The sequence below is a fragment of the Epithele typhae genome (assembly GCF_022376455.1).
Source record: "Epithele typhae strain CBS 203.58 chromosome Unknown BXZ73scaffold_17, whole genome shotgun sequence".
Lineage (NCBI taxonomy): Eukaryota > Fungi > Basidiomycota > Agaricomycetes > Polyporales > Epitheliaceae > Epithele > Epithele typhae.
Genome location: NW_025954208.1, coordinates 314,575 through 329,125, shown reverse-complemented (window position 1 = coordinate 329,125; position 14,551 = coordinate 314,575). Strand labels below are relative to the sequence as shown.

Genomic DNA, 14,551 nt, shown 5'->3' with positions numbered 1-14,551 from the left:
CTGTGGACCTGCGCGAGCATGGGGGAGATGCTGGGTTTATAGATGCTCTCACTGTCTCATAACAGATGTGTAATACAGAGTCTACAACAACTCAGTCTTCCTCCGTGTCTTTCGTGATATGATGCATAAACCTCCCACAGCATTTTCTACAATGACAGCGTGTCCGAGATGATGATGGTATCGAAAACTCGCAACGTGTGTGGTTCCGAGAGTGCATGCGAAGTGGCGACGAACGTGGTCCCAACCGAAGCCGCATCAGTTGCTGAGCTTGTGCACCTCCTCAAGGAAGTCCAGCAAGCAGCTGTTGCTCCACGCCTGAGTGCGGCAGGAGTCGTTGCAGTAGGCGCCATCCTTGTTGGTAAGCTCAGGCAAGCCGGCCCAAGAGTCCTTCTGGACGTGCTCGCGGGCGGGTAAGATGAGACGATGCAAGTGGTGAAGAGTCTCCTTGATGTCCTGCACGGATAGTGAGCACTGTTCTGTTGCACGTTAGGCACTCGAAAAACCCACCTCCTTGCCCTTGCCCGCCTTCAAGTCGAAGTAGAGGTACGCCCTGAGGAAATAACCGAGTGGCCAACCCCATTCCGGACCCTGTGATAATGGTCAGCCATCTCAGCAAGCGCGCTAAACAGCAAGTCTCCTTACCTGGTGGTAGTTCCACCCCTTGGCGACGGCCTTGTCAATTCCGTCGTTGGCGTTGTCGTAGTACGGTCGGTACTGCATGTCGGCAGGGTCGAGCGTCTTCATTCCCAAAGGAGCGCGCAGGACCTCGTCGGCGAGCTTCAGGGCACCCAAGGCGTGGTTGGGATCGAATAGCTCGGGCGCGACCGTCATGGCGATGGCGAAGTTGGGACGAAATTGGTAGTCAGACCACTCCCTGTCAGCCGGAGTTCCGTAGACGTCCTTGTAGATCCCGCGACGGTTGATCATCTGGGTGTTGACGTTGTACTTCGCATCCTCGCTGGGGTCTTTGCTGATGTCAGAGGCGAATGGAACGAGGATAGAGATAGCACCCACCGAGGGGAACGTAGAAGCATTTCTCAAAAGAGTCTTGAATAAGGTCATTCCACTCTTTGTACGTGATGAGACGCTTTTGGCCACCGACTGCAAATATATGTTCAGGAACGTGTGCAAGCAACGTGTCTCTGACACTCACTTTCGGCTTCCACCCCTTTGAAAGGGAACTTGCCCGCGCTAGAGAGCTCGTCCAACCACCGCAGTGTGCTCTTGAGCAACCCAATGATCTCGACCGGGGCTCCGTCACGCGGGGTGCCAGGGAGACCCTTGTTACCCGCCTTCTCGGACTCGCCCATCTTGTCCATCCACGTCCCACAGTTGAAGCGGTTGCCGCCGAAGATGAGACCGGTCTTCCAGTCGACGTGAACCTCGATGTTGAATCCTTCATCCTGCATCTGCATGTCCAAGTTCGGACCGGCGTTGTACTCGCGGAACGAGATACCGTCGGCATGGCGCTGCAGGATCTCCTGGATGATTTCGGCGATCGTGCTGGTACACTCGTATGCGCGAGCGTCGTTCCAGGCAACCCACGTGTCGTCCTTGGGAAAGCGACGCTTCACGGACTCAGACAGGATGGACAGCCCGTCGGGGGCAGAGACCGAGTAGTCTTGAATGTTCTGGAGCATCCACCATGGAGAGTCGCGAGAGTTATAGCTGAAGGAGCATGAGCGAGCATGAGCGACGAGTCGGTCATAAAACATACCGTGGGGTGCGTAGCGAATCGAGGAGGTTCGGGATGAGACCATGCTTGAGAACCGAAGCAAAGGCCAGGATGTGCGCCTTGGCGGCCTCGAAGTTTCCGGTGGTGAGGAACAGGCCACGGAGGGAGATGAAGACATCCCTGCCCCAGCAGCGCGCCCAGCCGGACGAGAAATGAGGAAGGCCAGCCGCCAACGACGGGGTCGGCTTGCCGGGGTCGAGCGAAGCCGACTTCACTTGACCATACATTTGTACCGAGGTCAAAGCGAGGTTATGTGTGAAGTCATGTCCGGTGGAGACAAAGTTCGAACACTGTTCAATTGCCGAACGACGTGCTGCCTTGTATGCCTCGGAAATAATGACCGCAAAGTACTTGGGTCGAAGGAATGGTGGAGCAGAGACTTTGACACGGTCGAGGCGATCCTTGAGCCACTTTGCGGGATGGGAAAGGTTGGGGAACGTCTCAGTTTGCCTGCATACGAATCAGCATGGCGCGTTCGACGGGAGGAAGAACAAAACGTACTTCAACAGGCGGTCAGAGATGTAGTTGAACGCCCACGTCCCCTCGCGCAGATGGCCACAGAGGGGATGTCCAAGGTCGTTGTACCGCATGATGTGTCGCAAGGGATGCATCCAGCCCTCGAGGCCGCAGTATGTCAGACCGCCCATGTTGGGTACACTGTACGTTCCAATAACGCCGTCTGTGGCGTCACGTTCTTCACCCTCGGCACGATGGAGAACAATGTTGAGATCGACCAGGTCGAGGTTGCCAAAGGCGGCGTCAGCGCCCTGAGAGCAGAAGGCGTCCAGATCGTTGTCGATGCCTTGTAGTTGCGTCTGGAAAACCATGAAGCTTCCCGGAGGGAAGTAGTCTGGAACGACGATCTCGGCGTAAGGCCCTTCTTCGTCCGAGCCTTGAGGAACGACCACTTCTGGTATGTCTACCATCTTCCCTGGAAGACCCCGCAGTGTCTCGAGATCCTCTGGCACATCGTACCCAGAGAATTCGACGTGCGCCCCGAAGACGAACTGGGCCTTCGTGCTGCGTAGTTTAATAGGGGTGACTGGCCCAAGGTAAGCACACCGAAGAGGTACTTCAGGAAGAAGCACTTACTGAAGCCGCGGTCTTTCGAGCCCTTCTGGAACGCGTTGTGGGCGACGAGGATATACCCCTTCTGTGTATGAGGCTGTACGCGGTGCATGACAATGTACTACGAGATGTCAGAATAACAGGAGGGTGGAAAATCACCACACTTACATCGTTCTCTTGGTGGACGTGTCCTTCCTCGTATCCACCCAACGCCATTTCCGTGTGCAATGAGTTGAGGAGTCGCTTCGCCCTTCCGAGACCACTGTATTCTCCAAGGCCCGTCACCTCATACTTCCGCCTCTCGCCCACGAGATTGAGCAACTTGGGATATAGATCGTCGAAGCCCTTAACAGATCCGATGGCAGACCAGGAGAAGGTCATCAAAGCACCAGTGGATAAAGCATCCTCGGCAGAGCGCTTGTGGAGGTAGGATTCATTATCATGAGTGAGGTCGTAGAAGAGCGCATGCGGGACGGAGCCATTGTGGGGGATGACGATGCAGTCCAGGGTAGCACCTTTGCCGGTTGGAGGAGGTAATTCGCCCTTGCTCGTCATGCAAGCACCATCCATGGAACCTGAAAAACACTTGTCAGCAGATGAACGGCTGGGGGAACGAGCAGATATGTACCTATGGGCTTCCCCAGACCGTGGCGGTAGAGCAACCTCGACAACTCCTTGGGATCCCATGCGTTCCCCGCTTCACGGATCAGACTGTTGATCCCAAGACGACTAACGAAGACGGTGTCCATCTCTTCGCTCCCTGTGAACAGCTCGGCGCAAACGTAGAGGTTGGGGTTTACAACTCGAGCTGCATCGAGGAGTGTAACACCGACGTGAAGAGGCGTAGAGTGACAGTTGTCGATGCGGAAGCCTTCGAACGACGTCGCTAGTGAGGTGACATAACTCTTCATGTAATCCCAGAGCCACGGGTTCGACGAGGGACCGTCCCCATAGCGGAGCTTGACGCAGTCGCCCCACACGATGACCTCTCGACGCAAATACGCCTTGGAGGGCCATAGCGCGAAGTTGGAGAGTGGGTCGGCGGCCCAAATCCACCCATTGTTGGCGACAGAGTAAATTTCAGGCTGCTCCTTTTTCAGGCGAGTGAAGTAGACCTCCACAAGAGGGTTCCTAAGGAGATGTCAGTACAGTGAAGATTATGAGTCGAATACCAACGCACTTCTCTGAGATGGCACCCAGCTTTGGCCCGTTGTCGTCTAGTCGCGTGTACTTAATACGATTTCGGATGCTGTCCAGCGCGGCCTTCGTATCTTCGGTCCACTCCTCGTACAGAGGGACGTTCAGGACGTCCACCACCCGGACCCATGCTTCCGCCAGAGCATCGCTCTCCGTCACGTTGACGAAAGCGGCCTTGACAAAGCCTGCAGCGACCGGCCCGGGAACATATGCGCAGAACTTCTTCTCTAGCCTCTTGTGTCCATTGATCTTGCCGGCATTCCGTACTATCTCAGCTAGCTCAACGACCGACTTGAGGGCCACATCGACGCCGTCCCAAGGAGCGACGTCTTGCTTGTCCAAGGCTTCCTTGACGGCGCTGCGTTCCGCTTTGACGTCTAGGACATAGTACTGCCACATGTCGCGCGCTTTCAAGAAGTTCTCGAAACCTTCCACCAGGAGAGTGATGTCCCCCTCCGAAGACACGGTAGTGGGAAGACCGAGAGACTCCAAGGCCGCCGAGAACTCAAGCATGGCGGTGTCGATCTCCAGCGCGGGGGTGAGGTGAGGAGTGTTGGCTGGGCTGAAACCTACGATGACGCAGGATGAGATCAGGCTCATGCGATGGTATGTAGTGCTTACCGGCTTCCGGATGCTCCAACAGCCATGGGCTGTCGTTGGCAGTGTGGTTGAGGACGACATCAGTCAAACTCAGCAGTCCGTATTCGTCCCTGGCGACCTTGAGAATCTCTTCAAGCTTCGCCTTGCCGCCGTCGGAGCCGATGTCCTTGGGGTCGGAGAACATGGCGGGTTCGTAGACGAGCTGGTTCCTGATCGAGTATGGGCTGTCGCTCACCCCCCGCTCTTGAAGAGGAGTCCAATGTATCATATTGTAGCCTCTGCTGCTAGCCTCCGCAAAGTGGTCTCGCCAACCAGAGGTGGAACCCATCCACTTGGACACGAGGGTCAGGATCGAGAGACCATCGAGGGGCAAATTGACGTCTTCGGACAGGACCGACGCGCCCTCAGACGCGATGGTGTTGCCGGAGAGAATGGGCTTCCGAGCCTTGACGCGTAGGATGGGGTCGATGTTGAAGTATCCGTCGCGGCCCTTGACGCGAGATCCCGACTGGGTGCCGTCATATTCGACCCAGTACACAAAAGCGCCTGCATGCGAAATGGGGAGGTCGATTTGAATGGGAGACGAGAAGTCTGTGGGTAACCTGAAGAGGATTGGTTCCTTCTCTGTGTGGGATAAAAACAATGTACTGACTTGCGCTCCACGAACGTATCCCGATCAAACGTGCCACCCTCGAGGGGAAAGTTGGTCTTGAACACTCCGTTCTTCGAGGCCGGCGTTCCAGCGTCCAGGGACACGCGTACGACGTAGGGCGTATAAGCGGGGGGAAGGCGCATATACTACGCGAGTGTCAGTACGGACTGCCGAGCACCCGTCGACGCGTCGATCCGACGTTTTCACGCCGTTCTCAACGCGTCAAACTTATCGCAGCAAGAAGAAAGGTACTCAACGGCTTGATCCTTGTTAGGCCCACCATCTGGATCCAACCTCAACTCATACACACGGATCGGTTCTCCTTTGGCGGCAACAGATTCGAAGAACTCGATACCCTCGTCCGCGGGGTCTTCGGAGTTTTGGGCTCGGTGTCTCGATCGGGTTTGGAGAAGTCCGGCTTTGGGATCTTGACAGAGGTGATGGCCTCTTTGGCCCTCTGCGCTGCCTTGGACATCGCGGAGAGGATGGGGGATGGGGAAGAAGGGAGGAAGCGAAGGAGAGGTCGACGTGGCGGACTCTTTTTAAGGACGATCAGCCCCCGTCGAGACTGGATGTGCTCATCCGTTTTCAAGAAGCCGGACAAGTACGGCGAGGCGAAGATCCAGCATGACGTCAGGGAGTCTCTCTCCCCATTTGGGTGGCGCGCTCAAGGGCGTCTGGTAGGCGTGAGAAAGCTGGCCGGGCGCTCTTTCGTTTGCTCTCGTCTCGCGCGCACTCTCCTCAGCCACACCATCATGACCCTCAAGCTCAAGCCCAGTCCCTCCCCACCCGCGTCGCCCTTCTCATGGGATCTCGCGCCCGGCACGCCTCCACCACCACACACTGAACGGCCGCCGTCGCCACCCACGTCGTGGCTGTCCGCGCGCGATATGAAGACGTTCGGCGCGGAACCACTGGTCCTCGAAATAGGCATCGTCAAGTGCAAGGACTGTCTCAAGCCTGTCTTGCGGAGCGCCATCGCAGACCATGCAGGTATGTCCTTTGAGCATTAGGCGCGGATGTATGCTTCATCGTCACCAGATAACTGCGTGAAGATCCGGAGCGGTGGAAAGAAGAATGGGACGAAGGGCAAGGCAGCCGAGGTCGAGGGTATGTCATGGTCGCCCCGCGCGTCCTCGCCTGCCTGTTTTCGCGTCGCTGACTCCGTCGTAGAGAAGAAGGGGAAGAAGCGCAAAGCAGAGGACGAGGTTCCCAACGCCGATGACCCTGCCACTGCTCCGAAGACGAAGAAGCAGGCTCGCACGCGCGTGAAGGGCCCCGTCGACTTCGACAAGCAGTGCGGTGTCATCAACGACAAGGGTCTCCCATGTTCTCGCTCTCTCACCTGCAAGTCGCATTCGATGGGCGCGAAGCGCTCCGTACAGGGTCGCTCCAAAAACTACGACGAGCTCCTCCTCGACTGGAATCGCGCGAACAACCCGAACTGGGTCGAACCCGTCAAGAAGGAGACCAAGGCAGAGAGGAAGGAGCGCAAGGAGAAGGAGAAGGCCGAGAAGAAGAGGCTCGCGATGGAGGCTGCTGCGGCCGCTGGGGTCGACAAGAAGAGTGCTGCTACTGCCGCAGGAGGGACGGTGAAGAAGGGAAAGAAGCCATCCACGACCGCCGCCGCCGCCGCTGCCGCAGTGTCCATTGCAGCTCACGTCGGTCCCACAGACGACGTGTACGAGAACCCTGACGATGTCGACTCCGAGGCGGAACTCGACTCGCTTATTCGAGCGGTTCGAGTCTCGCATGACAGGGCCATCATCGGTACCCCTTTGGCCGTACCCTGTGATACGAGTTCATGGTTCGTGGGTCGGCGGGAAAGACTACGGACTTGTAACCAGCTTCTTGCGAATGCCCTCATGCCTACTCGAAATGCGTCAGTATCTGTCGGAGGGAGGCTGGCCTGATTCGTTGCTCTAGCATTTGTCGCATGTGAGGTTGAATGTATCCTGTACATTATTAGCCATTGTACATTATTTCACCGCCTGCGCTACACCAAGGGGATCTTCGGTTCTTACCACGTATCCACGTGGACGCATACTATTGAACACTAAATCCGCTGCGCTTGTCATCCGGGTACATATTTGACTCTACGACTCATACCGCCTGACCACTCCGTCGTCTGCCGCAGTCCACACATCCCCACCGATGACCCTCACAAACCGCACCTGGTCGCAGTCTGTCCCCACCAGCTCGGCGCGGACAAGTGGTCCGTTCGGTCGCACGTCCGCGACATATGGCAGCCCGTCTTCCGTGGCCACGGCGACACCGACCCCCGTGAAGGAGGGCGCTCCTAGCGAGAAGGACGTCTCGGACAACGACGCGAAGTTGATGTCCTCAATAGGCGCACTGTTCCTACGGAACGTCGTGATCGGTCCTTCCCCCAGGGTCCGGGTGTCGTGTACGGAGACAAAGCCCGAGGCGGATCCCGTTACAAGAAGGTGGTCTTCCGGGCCATATGCGATTGACTGGAGGGCAGACCGCAAACCCGCCGCACCTGGGGGAGAACGGAACTCGGCGCGCTTCGTGCGCAGGTCGAAGAGCTCGAAGGAACCGTCCTGGAGGGCGCAGAACACCACCTTGTCGTTCGTCTCCACTTCTCGCCCGTCTGGAGCTTCTGCAGGGGTGCCGTCCGCGTCGGTGGCGTGTGCGTCTGGTTTCCACCGTTCTCCGGTGCTGAGGGCAAGGATAGGAATAAAGCGATTTGTGCCTGCGGCAAGTGTTCGGATCTGAGCACTTGTTGGGACATCCCAGAGCCGTAGGGAGCCGTCTTTGGACCCTGAAAGGACGTTTCGCCCGCGAGCGACGATGCCAGTGGAGGTTATAGCGCGAGTGTGGCCACGAAGAGTGCGAACAGGGGTCGCTCTGGTGGTTTCATATCCAGCAGGAGTGTCAGATGGCTCTGCAGAGAGAATGGAGAGTGAGAAGTCCACTCCTCCTGTCAAGAGCACTCTGGAAGAGGGGAAGAAGCGGATGGAAGTGACGGTGCTCAGGTGGGCTTTGCTGATCACCGAGGGCGTTGAGGTGGAGGACGACGAAGGCCGGACGACGACAGATCCATCTTGGTAACCGGTCGCAAACTGAGTTCCATTCGGTGCGACGTCAAAAGCGGTGATTTGTTTTCCTTGCTGAGGTTAGGTAAGTATTCGGTTACGTGCGCAAGGATCTACGACAATATCTCACCTTGCGAATGTCTTCTGGACTGGAGTAGGATGCGCTTGGGACCGCCACCCGAGTCTCCCCTAGAGCGAGGGAGGGGCATGATACACTATATGCACCCTATGTACATTTCTTGTTCTGTGCTCAATGATAGAGAACCAAGGACAGAAGTGGTACTCACCTGGCGGCATTCCTTGAATTCTACTCCATCTTGCCCTCGGAAGATGAGAAGGTCACGATTGTTTTCATCTAAAGCCACGACCGCTTTGCCATGTACTGAAGGTTCCTCTGTCTTGTAGCACGACACCCAGAACTTGTCTTCAGGAACGAGCCCGTCTAACACATCCTGAACGACTGCTTGGAAGTCGTGCTGAACTGTAGAGATGGGAAGTATGATGGGTTGCGCCATCCCTAATGCTTATTAGCGGGAAACACCATGGAGGCGAATATTATGGTCGGCGACTTACGAAGCCAAACAGCTGTTTCGTGGTAGGGTGATGTGGTAGTAGTGGCGAAGAGCCAGAGGTGGCTCAGGCTGACGCAATTCGATGTAGATAAGATTAGATTCAAAACCGGGATGGCATGACAAACTCCGAGCCCACTTCATCCCAGACTCCTACTTCGACACTTTCGACTTCGTTTGGTTGTCCTCATTGTGCACACTGTCCGTCTACGAACAGTTCTCCAGCGCGATGATTGCTCTCCAGCAGGCGACGGCGGCACCGAATCCACTCGCCGTCCCTGTAGACGCCCCAGAGCATTGTCCAGTCCGTAGAGTTCCTCTTCCTTCCCGCGCAAAGTGCTCACAATGATATAAATCCATTGCAGGGTACAGATTCTGCCCTTGCCGGTAAAGCAGATGCGTGCAGCGGGTGTGCCAACCAGGAGATCTGCGCTTCAGGCGAGACCAAAGGCCCGGACCCCGCCCTCCCCCTCGTCCGCGCGCGGATGGCGAGCGTGAAGCGGAAAATCCTCGTCCTGTCTGGCAAGGGAGGTGTCGGAAAATCTACGTTCGCCGCGCAGCTGGGGTGGGCCTTTGCTGCAGACGAGCAAGTCCAGGTACGTCGCCCGTCCCTCGTCCCGCAATGGAAAGCCCTCGGCAAAAGCGTATGGACGTTCTGGGACCGAGGGCACACGGGAGCCGTGTTTTGTGCATTACACCGGGACTCATGCACTATATCCGCAGACCGGCATCATGGATGTCGACATCTGCGGGCCGTCCATCCCCACCATCCTCGGGATCGCCTCGGAGCAGGTGCACTCGTCCTCCTCCGGCTGGTCGCCCGTGTACGTGCAGGACAACCTCGGGGTCATGTCCGTCGGCTTCATGCTGCCCTCCGCCAAGGACGCGGTGATGTGGCGCGGGCCGAAGAAGAACGGGCTCATCTCCCAGTTCCTCAAGGACGTCGACTGGGGCGAGCTCGACTACCTCATCATCGACACCCCGCCCGGCACGTCCGACGAGCACCTCTCCGTCGTCCAGTACCTCAAGGAGAGCGGCATCGACGGCGCGGTCGTCATCACCACGCCGCAGGAGGTCGCGCTGCAGGACGTCCGGCGGGAGATCGACTTCTGCCGCAAGGTCGGCATCCGTGTCCTTGGGCTCGTCGAGAACATGTCCGGCTTCGTCTGCCCGGCTGCGGGACCGAGTCGCAATCTTCAAGCCGAGCACCGGCGGTGGGCGGCGATTGGCCCAAGATATGAACGTGGAGTTCCTCGGCGCAGTGCCCCTGGACCCGCGGATAGGGAAGAGCGCCGATTATGGCGTGAGCTTCCTGGACGAATACCCCGACAGCCCCGCGAGCACGGCGTACCTAGATATTATCGAGAGTGAGTCATACCGCGTCTTCGTGAGAATGCGCCGCTGACGAACGTGCACAGAGATCAAAGGCATATTGGGAGATTCATAGCATTGCGACAGCTTGTGTATTATCATCGTAGACGTGTAGCACTTGGGACATGTACTCTCTAGATATAATGGCCATTCTATACTGGCCGGTTGGCATCGCGGTATGTATGCGTAGGTGTATATATGGGCAGAGGACAGCAAGCAGCAAGTGTATATGAACAAATACAAGACATCAGTAGCTACATGAAGATCATGGAGTCGTAGCACCGTCGTAGCGACAGCTTCCCTCGAATCGAGGAATGCCGTTAGGCGTGTATGTGGAACCGTGCCTTGTCCTTCTCGTCTCTGACCTCTTTCCGGCCTTGGCGCTCTTCGGCCTTCCCGCTCGGTGACGAACCTACGTTGGAGTTGGAGTTGGAGTTGGAGTGCGTGTGAGAGTCAAATTCGTGAGGCATCTCCGAGGGCAGCCCCTCGTCACGCTCGACGATGAACTTCCCAATGGGCGCAATGTCCGCAAGGCCGCCCGCAAGACCCTCGCCGCTCTCGTAGATCGAGACCGTCGAGAGCGTGCGGAGCATCCGTCGCGTCATCGTGTCCCCGAAAGAGGACGCTGTGCGCGAGCGTGCCGGAACCACGTATTCGCCTTGTGGCTGCGACGGAAACGCGACGCTGCTCTCGTCACCAGCGGAGGTCGGTAGCCGTTCGAAGACGGAGCGCGCATCGGGTGGGTGCGCGATTGACGAGTGGCGGCTCCGCCCGGCGTACGTGGAATACACAGAGTTCGTCCTGGAGGGCTGCATGAAACTCGACCGCCGAGTGTACACGAGACAGGATCTCCTTGCGGCCGTTCCGATGAGCGTTCGAGTTTCGATATTGACGCCGCTGGCGAATGAGGCTGAAATGGTGTTGGATCCGGAAGAGGTAGACCTGACATGGATTCTGGAGAGGCGACGTCTCGAGGCTTCATCACTTCCGGTGACTCCGTGGGCGCGGGCGCGGGCTCTTCGGGAGGTTGAATCTCGAATGGTGGAGCCAATGCTTCTGATACCTCAGCTGCTGCGTCAGTTGGCACTTCAGTGTCCGACTCTTCTTCAGGTAGAGGAGAGGGGATATCTGGGGGATGCCACCGGCTTTCCTGGCTGCGTTCGGGCGATTCCTGTGCATCGTAATAAACGGATCGGACTTCTTTGCGGTAGTCTTGGATCTCGTTCCAGATCGCTTCTCGGAAGTCGTCAAGGGTTTCAAGCTTCTCAACATCCTGCCAACGCTCGAAAGGTTCTGGACATGAAGGTTCGTCGGCCACGTCGTGATATGCTGATAGCCATGGATGTTCTAATGCTTGGTCCACTGTCAGGCGAGCTGACGGATCGAAGACCATGAGTTTTGACAGAAGATCGATCGCTATAGACAAGGTGTTAGTAGTACATACAGAGTGGGTACTATGACTGCTGTACCTTGCCGGTCCGCCATGGGTATCAGTTTCTCGAACGGAACCTTCTTCTTCCATGGTAATGAACGGAGGTATGCTTGCGCCTATTACGGAATGAGCAAATGGATCTGATGTGGAAGCAAAACTGTTTACCTTCGGGCTGGCTATTCGAGTGATCACTTCGTCGTCAGGTGTGCCTGTATCTACATTAGTATACAATCGAACAGAGCCATGGAGAGGAAAGTCTATACCAAGGACGTCAAGGATCTTGTTGAGTTGGTCAACTGAAGAGTGTGAGCACGCTGCTGACAGAGATTCATACCCACAAAAGCTAACCATAACTAAGACCAGATGAATAAGCCATGGAGTTGTAGACGAGAGAATGACTCACTCTTTCCCCTTGAACAGAGGCTTCCCTGTCATCAACTCTGCCATAATGCACCCTATAGACCAAACATCGACTGCAACAGGTTAGCAGCGACGGGCGAGAAATATCGTGGTTCGACGCACTGGCAGTGTTATACGCCCTGCACCAAACGTCAGTCTAGCGGTGGTGAGGTATTACGAATGCGACGCACTTGTAAACAAGCATGATCTCCGGAGCACGGTACCACCGAGTGGCGACATACTCCGTCATCATGGTCGGATTCTCGTCAGGCTTGGAATTGAAACCTCTGCTCAGGCCGAAGTCACAAATCTTCAGCTCGCAGTCCGCGTTGACGAGTAGGTTGCCTGGCTTGAGATCTCGGTGCACCACTGAGGCGGAGTGTATGTACTTCATCCCTAGACCGAGAGTCAGAGCCAATGAATCGAGGCTCGTGGACGGACCGCACCTCGCAGGACCTGGTACACAAAGTATTGAACATGCTCGTTCGTGAGGGCTTGTCCCGACTTGATGATCTGGTGCAAATCCGCTACAAACGTTCAGGCACAGGGGCAGCATTGAGAAATGAATCTTGCACACCTTCCATGGGCTTGACATCGTTCGTGAGACGTGAGCGCACGCGAGATGATCAGAGGAGCAACGAACCTCCATGAAGATGTATCTGAAGCAGACGTCAGCTTCCTCCTATCGACCACAACGCGAATGCAGGAAGACGTGCATTTCGCTCAGGTCGGATGAACAGTCGACGTCGATGAGGCCGGTAATGTTCTCATGCGCAAAGTGGCGGAGGATGGTGATCTCCCGGAGGACGCGTTTGGCGAGCGCAACTTTGTCCAGCGCACGGGTGACCATCTTGATTGCCACGGGCTCTCCAGAGATCTCGTCCGCCGCGGAGCTAGCATAGGAGGGAAGGGGAAGGGAAAAGGGAAGGAAGAGGAAGCTCAGAATGCGGGACAGAAATACCATAGGAAGCTCGCACACACACTACGAAGCCATACGCCCCCGACCCGAGCTCGCGGATGAGCTTCCAGCGTTTCTCGACGTGGAACACCTTGCCGAAAGATGAGACGAGCCCGTGATAGCCCCTGCGTGCGCCAGGGACGGCGTCAGTGAACTCGTAGGGCACGCAGAGGGACGCAGATCAGGACTCACTGTCGCTTCGTCTTGGACTCGACGCACGGGGCACCCTGCGCGCGCGTACGCGACCGTCCTCTCGCCCGGCCGTCGTCCGATCCAGGAGAAGGTACAGGGGAGGATGACTTGGCTGGGTCCTCCGACTGCTCGTCGCCCGAGTGCCGCCTCGCTCCGCCGTTGGCACCGGGGTCAGGGTGCGCGTCGCCGTGGCCGTTGCGCGCAGCCTGAGGCTGAGCCATCGTCGGGGGTGGAGGAAAGAGGAAAGACCAAGGGGACCGGCGGAGGGGGGCGGGAAGATAGCACGAAGGAGGGCCGGAGAGCGGAAGACGGGGGCGGAGCAGGAGGCGTGGCCGGGCGAGGGACGGTGTTTATATCGAGCAAGGCGCCTTGGGCGGGGTACGAGACGTTTACATACAAGAGGGGCAAAGGAGGGTGCTTCGCGATAGAAGATCAAGCTACTTAGCCGCAGCCTTCAGGCTCGCCGCAGGAGGGCAGCGTTGTAGGCAGGCGTGTACCCGCGAGACAAGACGCGGTGGCGGCGCTCTCCACGGCCGGGCCCGCAGGCGTGCTCGACAACGCCTGCCGGTCGCACAACCCGGCCACAGCCCCCACACGCGGCCGCGCGAGAGGTCCATAAAATGGGCAGCAGGCCTGCTTGCGGTTCTGGATAAGATGCAGCGCGGCAGCGGCAACCCAGCTGCCGACCTGAGTGCGCGTGCGTCACTGGTGCGTCACCCCCCTCAGCCAGTCTCAGCCTCGCGCATCCTCTTGGGCGCTTTAACGCGCCTCGATTCAATCGGGGCGCAAGGGGAAAGCTAGTGATACATACAGCTAACGACGAGCATTTAATACATGTGAAAACGGGTGATCGTGACGGTGGAAGCCTGCGAGGGGATGAATGATGATGGCACTGAATGTCCTCCGTAGAAATAACATGAATCCAGTGCGTGGGTGTCATTGGTTGCTCGTGGCCCGGCTGTTGGACGCAAACACAACTCTCCCGCGCCCGTCGGTGACGAACTCGGCCGCACGCGGGCAGTCGGAGCTTGATCCAACGAGGGGAAGAGATCTCTGCCGTGTGAGACGGCGGGGCGTGCTAGAAGAAGACCTATGGCTGTGACGGTCGCTCTGCATTCCCTCATCGGCGCTTTCTTCGGCTGTAGCCAGCTCCTGCGAAAGCTTCATGTGAGGAGGCAGTGTCGCTGACGAAGACGTAGCACGAGCACGACGGGTTCTGTTGGACGGCGCCGTGCTGCTCCATACAACCCGTCCGCGACCGTCTGTCATGAAAGGGGGGTCCGAGTCTTGCACAGCGTTGACCGCTTGGTCTGCCGGAC

At 57.4% G+C, this 14,551-nt stretch overlaps 5 protein-coding genes across 5 annotated transcripts; 2 read left to right on the top strand and 3 right to left on the bottom strand.

Moving 5' to 3' along the window:
* Positions 1-255: 255 nt before the first annotated feature.
* BXZ73DRAFT_45288 (glycoside hydrolase family 13 protein) lies at positions 256-5,395 on the bottom strand (the record flags this gene model as incomplete). Its single annotated transcript, XM_048019484.1, has 13 exons — positions 256-453; positions 508-588; positions 643-965; positions 1,015-1,101; positions 1,154-1,668; positions 1,718-2,185; positions 2,237-2,777; positions 2,828-2,924; positions 2,972-3,378; positions 3,432-3,934; positions 3,984-4,569; positions 4,622-5,202; positions 5,253-5,395. The coding sequence occupies 13 exons, from the start codon at positions 5,393-5,395 to the stop codon at positions 256-258; spliced, it is 4,530 nt and encodes a 1,509-aa protein (XP_047878955.1).
* A 612-nt stretch (positions 5,396-6,007) lies between these two features.
* On the top strand, positions 6,008-7,165 carry BXZ73DRAFT_45322 (SCA7-domain-containing protein; the record flags this gene model as incomplete). The annotated part of the gene is made up of 3 exons (XM_048019493.1): positions 6,008-6,245; positions 6,294-6,362; positions 6,426-7,165. 3 exons carry the CDS (start codon positions 6,008-6,010, stop codon positions 7,163-7,165), a joined length of 1,047 nt encoding a protein of 348 aa, XP_047878954.1.
* A 183-nt stretch (positions 7,166-7,348) lies between these two features.
* On the bottom strand, positions 7,349-8,826 carry BXZ73DRAFT_89434 (WD40 repeat-like protein; the record flags this gene model as incomplete). The annotated part of the gene is made up of 3 exons (XM_048025272.1): positions 7,349-8,386; positions 8,442-8,537; positions 8,599-8,826. The coding sequence occupies 3 exons, from the start codon at positions 8,824-8,826 to the stop codon at positions 7,349-7,351; spliced, it is 1,362 nt and encodes a 453-aa protein (XP_047878953.1).
* Positions 8,827-9,109: 283 nt separating this feature from the next.
* Positions 9,110-10,327, top strand: BXZ73DRAFT_100416 (P-loop containing nucleoside triphosphate hydrolase protein; the record flags this gene model as incomplete). The annotated part of the gene is made up of 5 exons (XM_048014570.1): positions 9,110-9,184; positions 9,246-9,476; positions 9,604-10,044; positions 10,082-10,247; positions 10,299-10,327. 5 exons carry the CDS (start codon positions 9,110-9,112, stop codon positions 10,325-10,327), a joined length of 942 nt encoding a protein of 313 aa, XP_047878952.1.
* Positions 10,328-10,571: 244 nt separating this feature from the next.
* Positions 10,572-13,453, bottom strand: BXZ73DRAFT_100415 (kinase-like protein; the record flags this gene model as incomplete). Its single annotated transcript, XM_048014569.1, has 13 exons — positions 10,572-11,148; positions 11,199-11,667; positions 11,721-11,799; positions 11,849-11,892; positions 11,947-12,026; positions 12,087-12,156; positions 12,206-12,222; positions 12,274-12,478; positions 12,529-12,609; positions 12,726-12,741; positions 12,795-12,975; positions 13,064-13,165; positions 13,233-13,453. The coding sequence occupies 13 exons, from the start codon at positions 13,451-13,453 to the stop codon at positions 10,572-10,574; spliced, it is 2,142 nt and encodes a 713-aa protein (XP_047878951.1).
* Between the last annotated feature and the right edge of the window lie 1,098 nt (positions 13,454-14,551).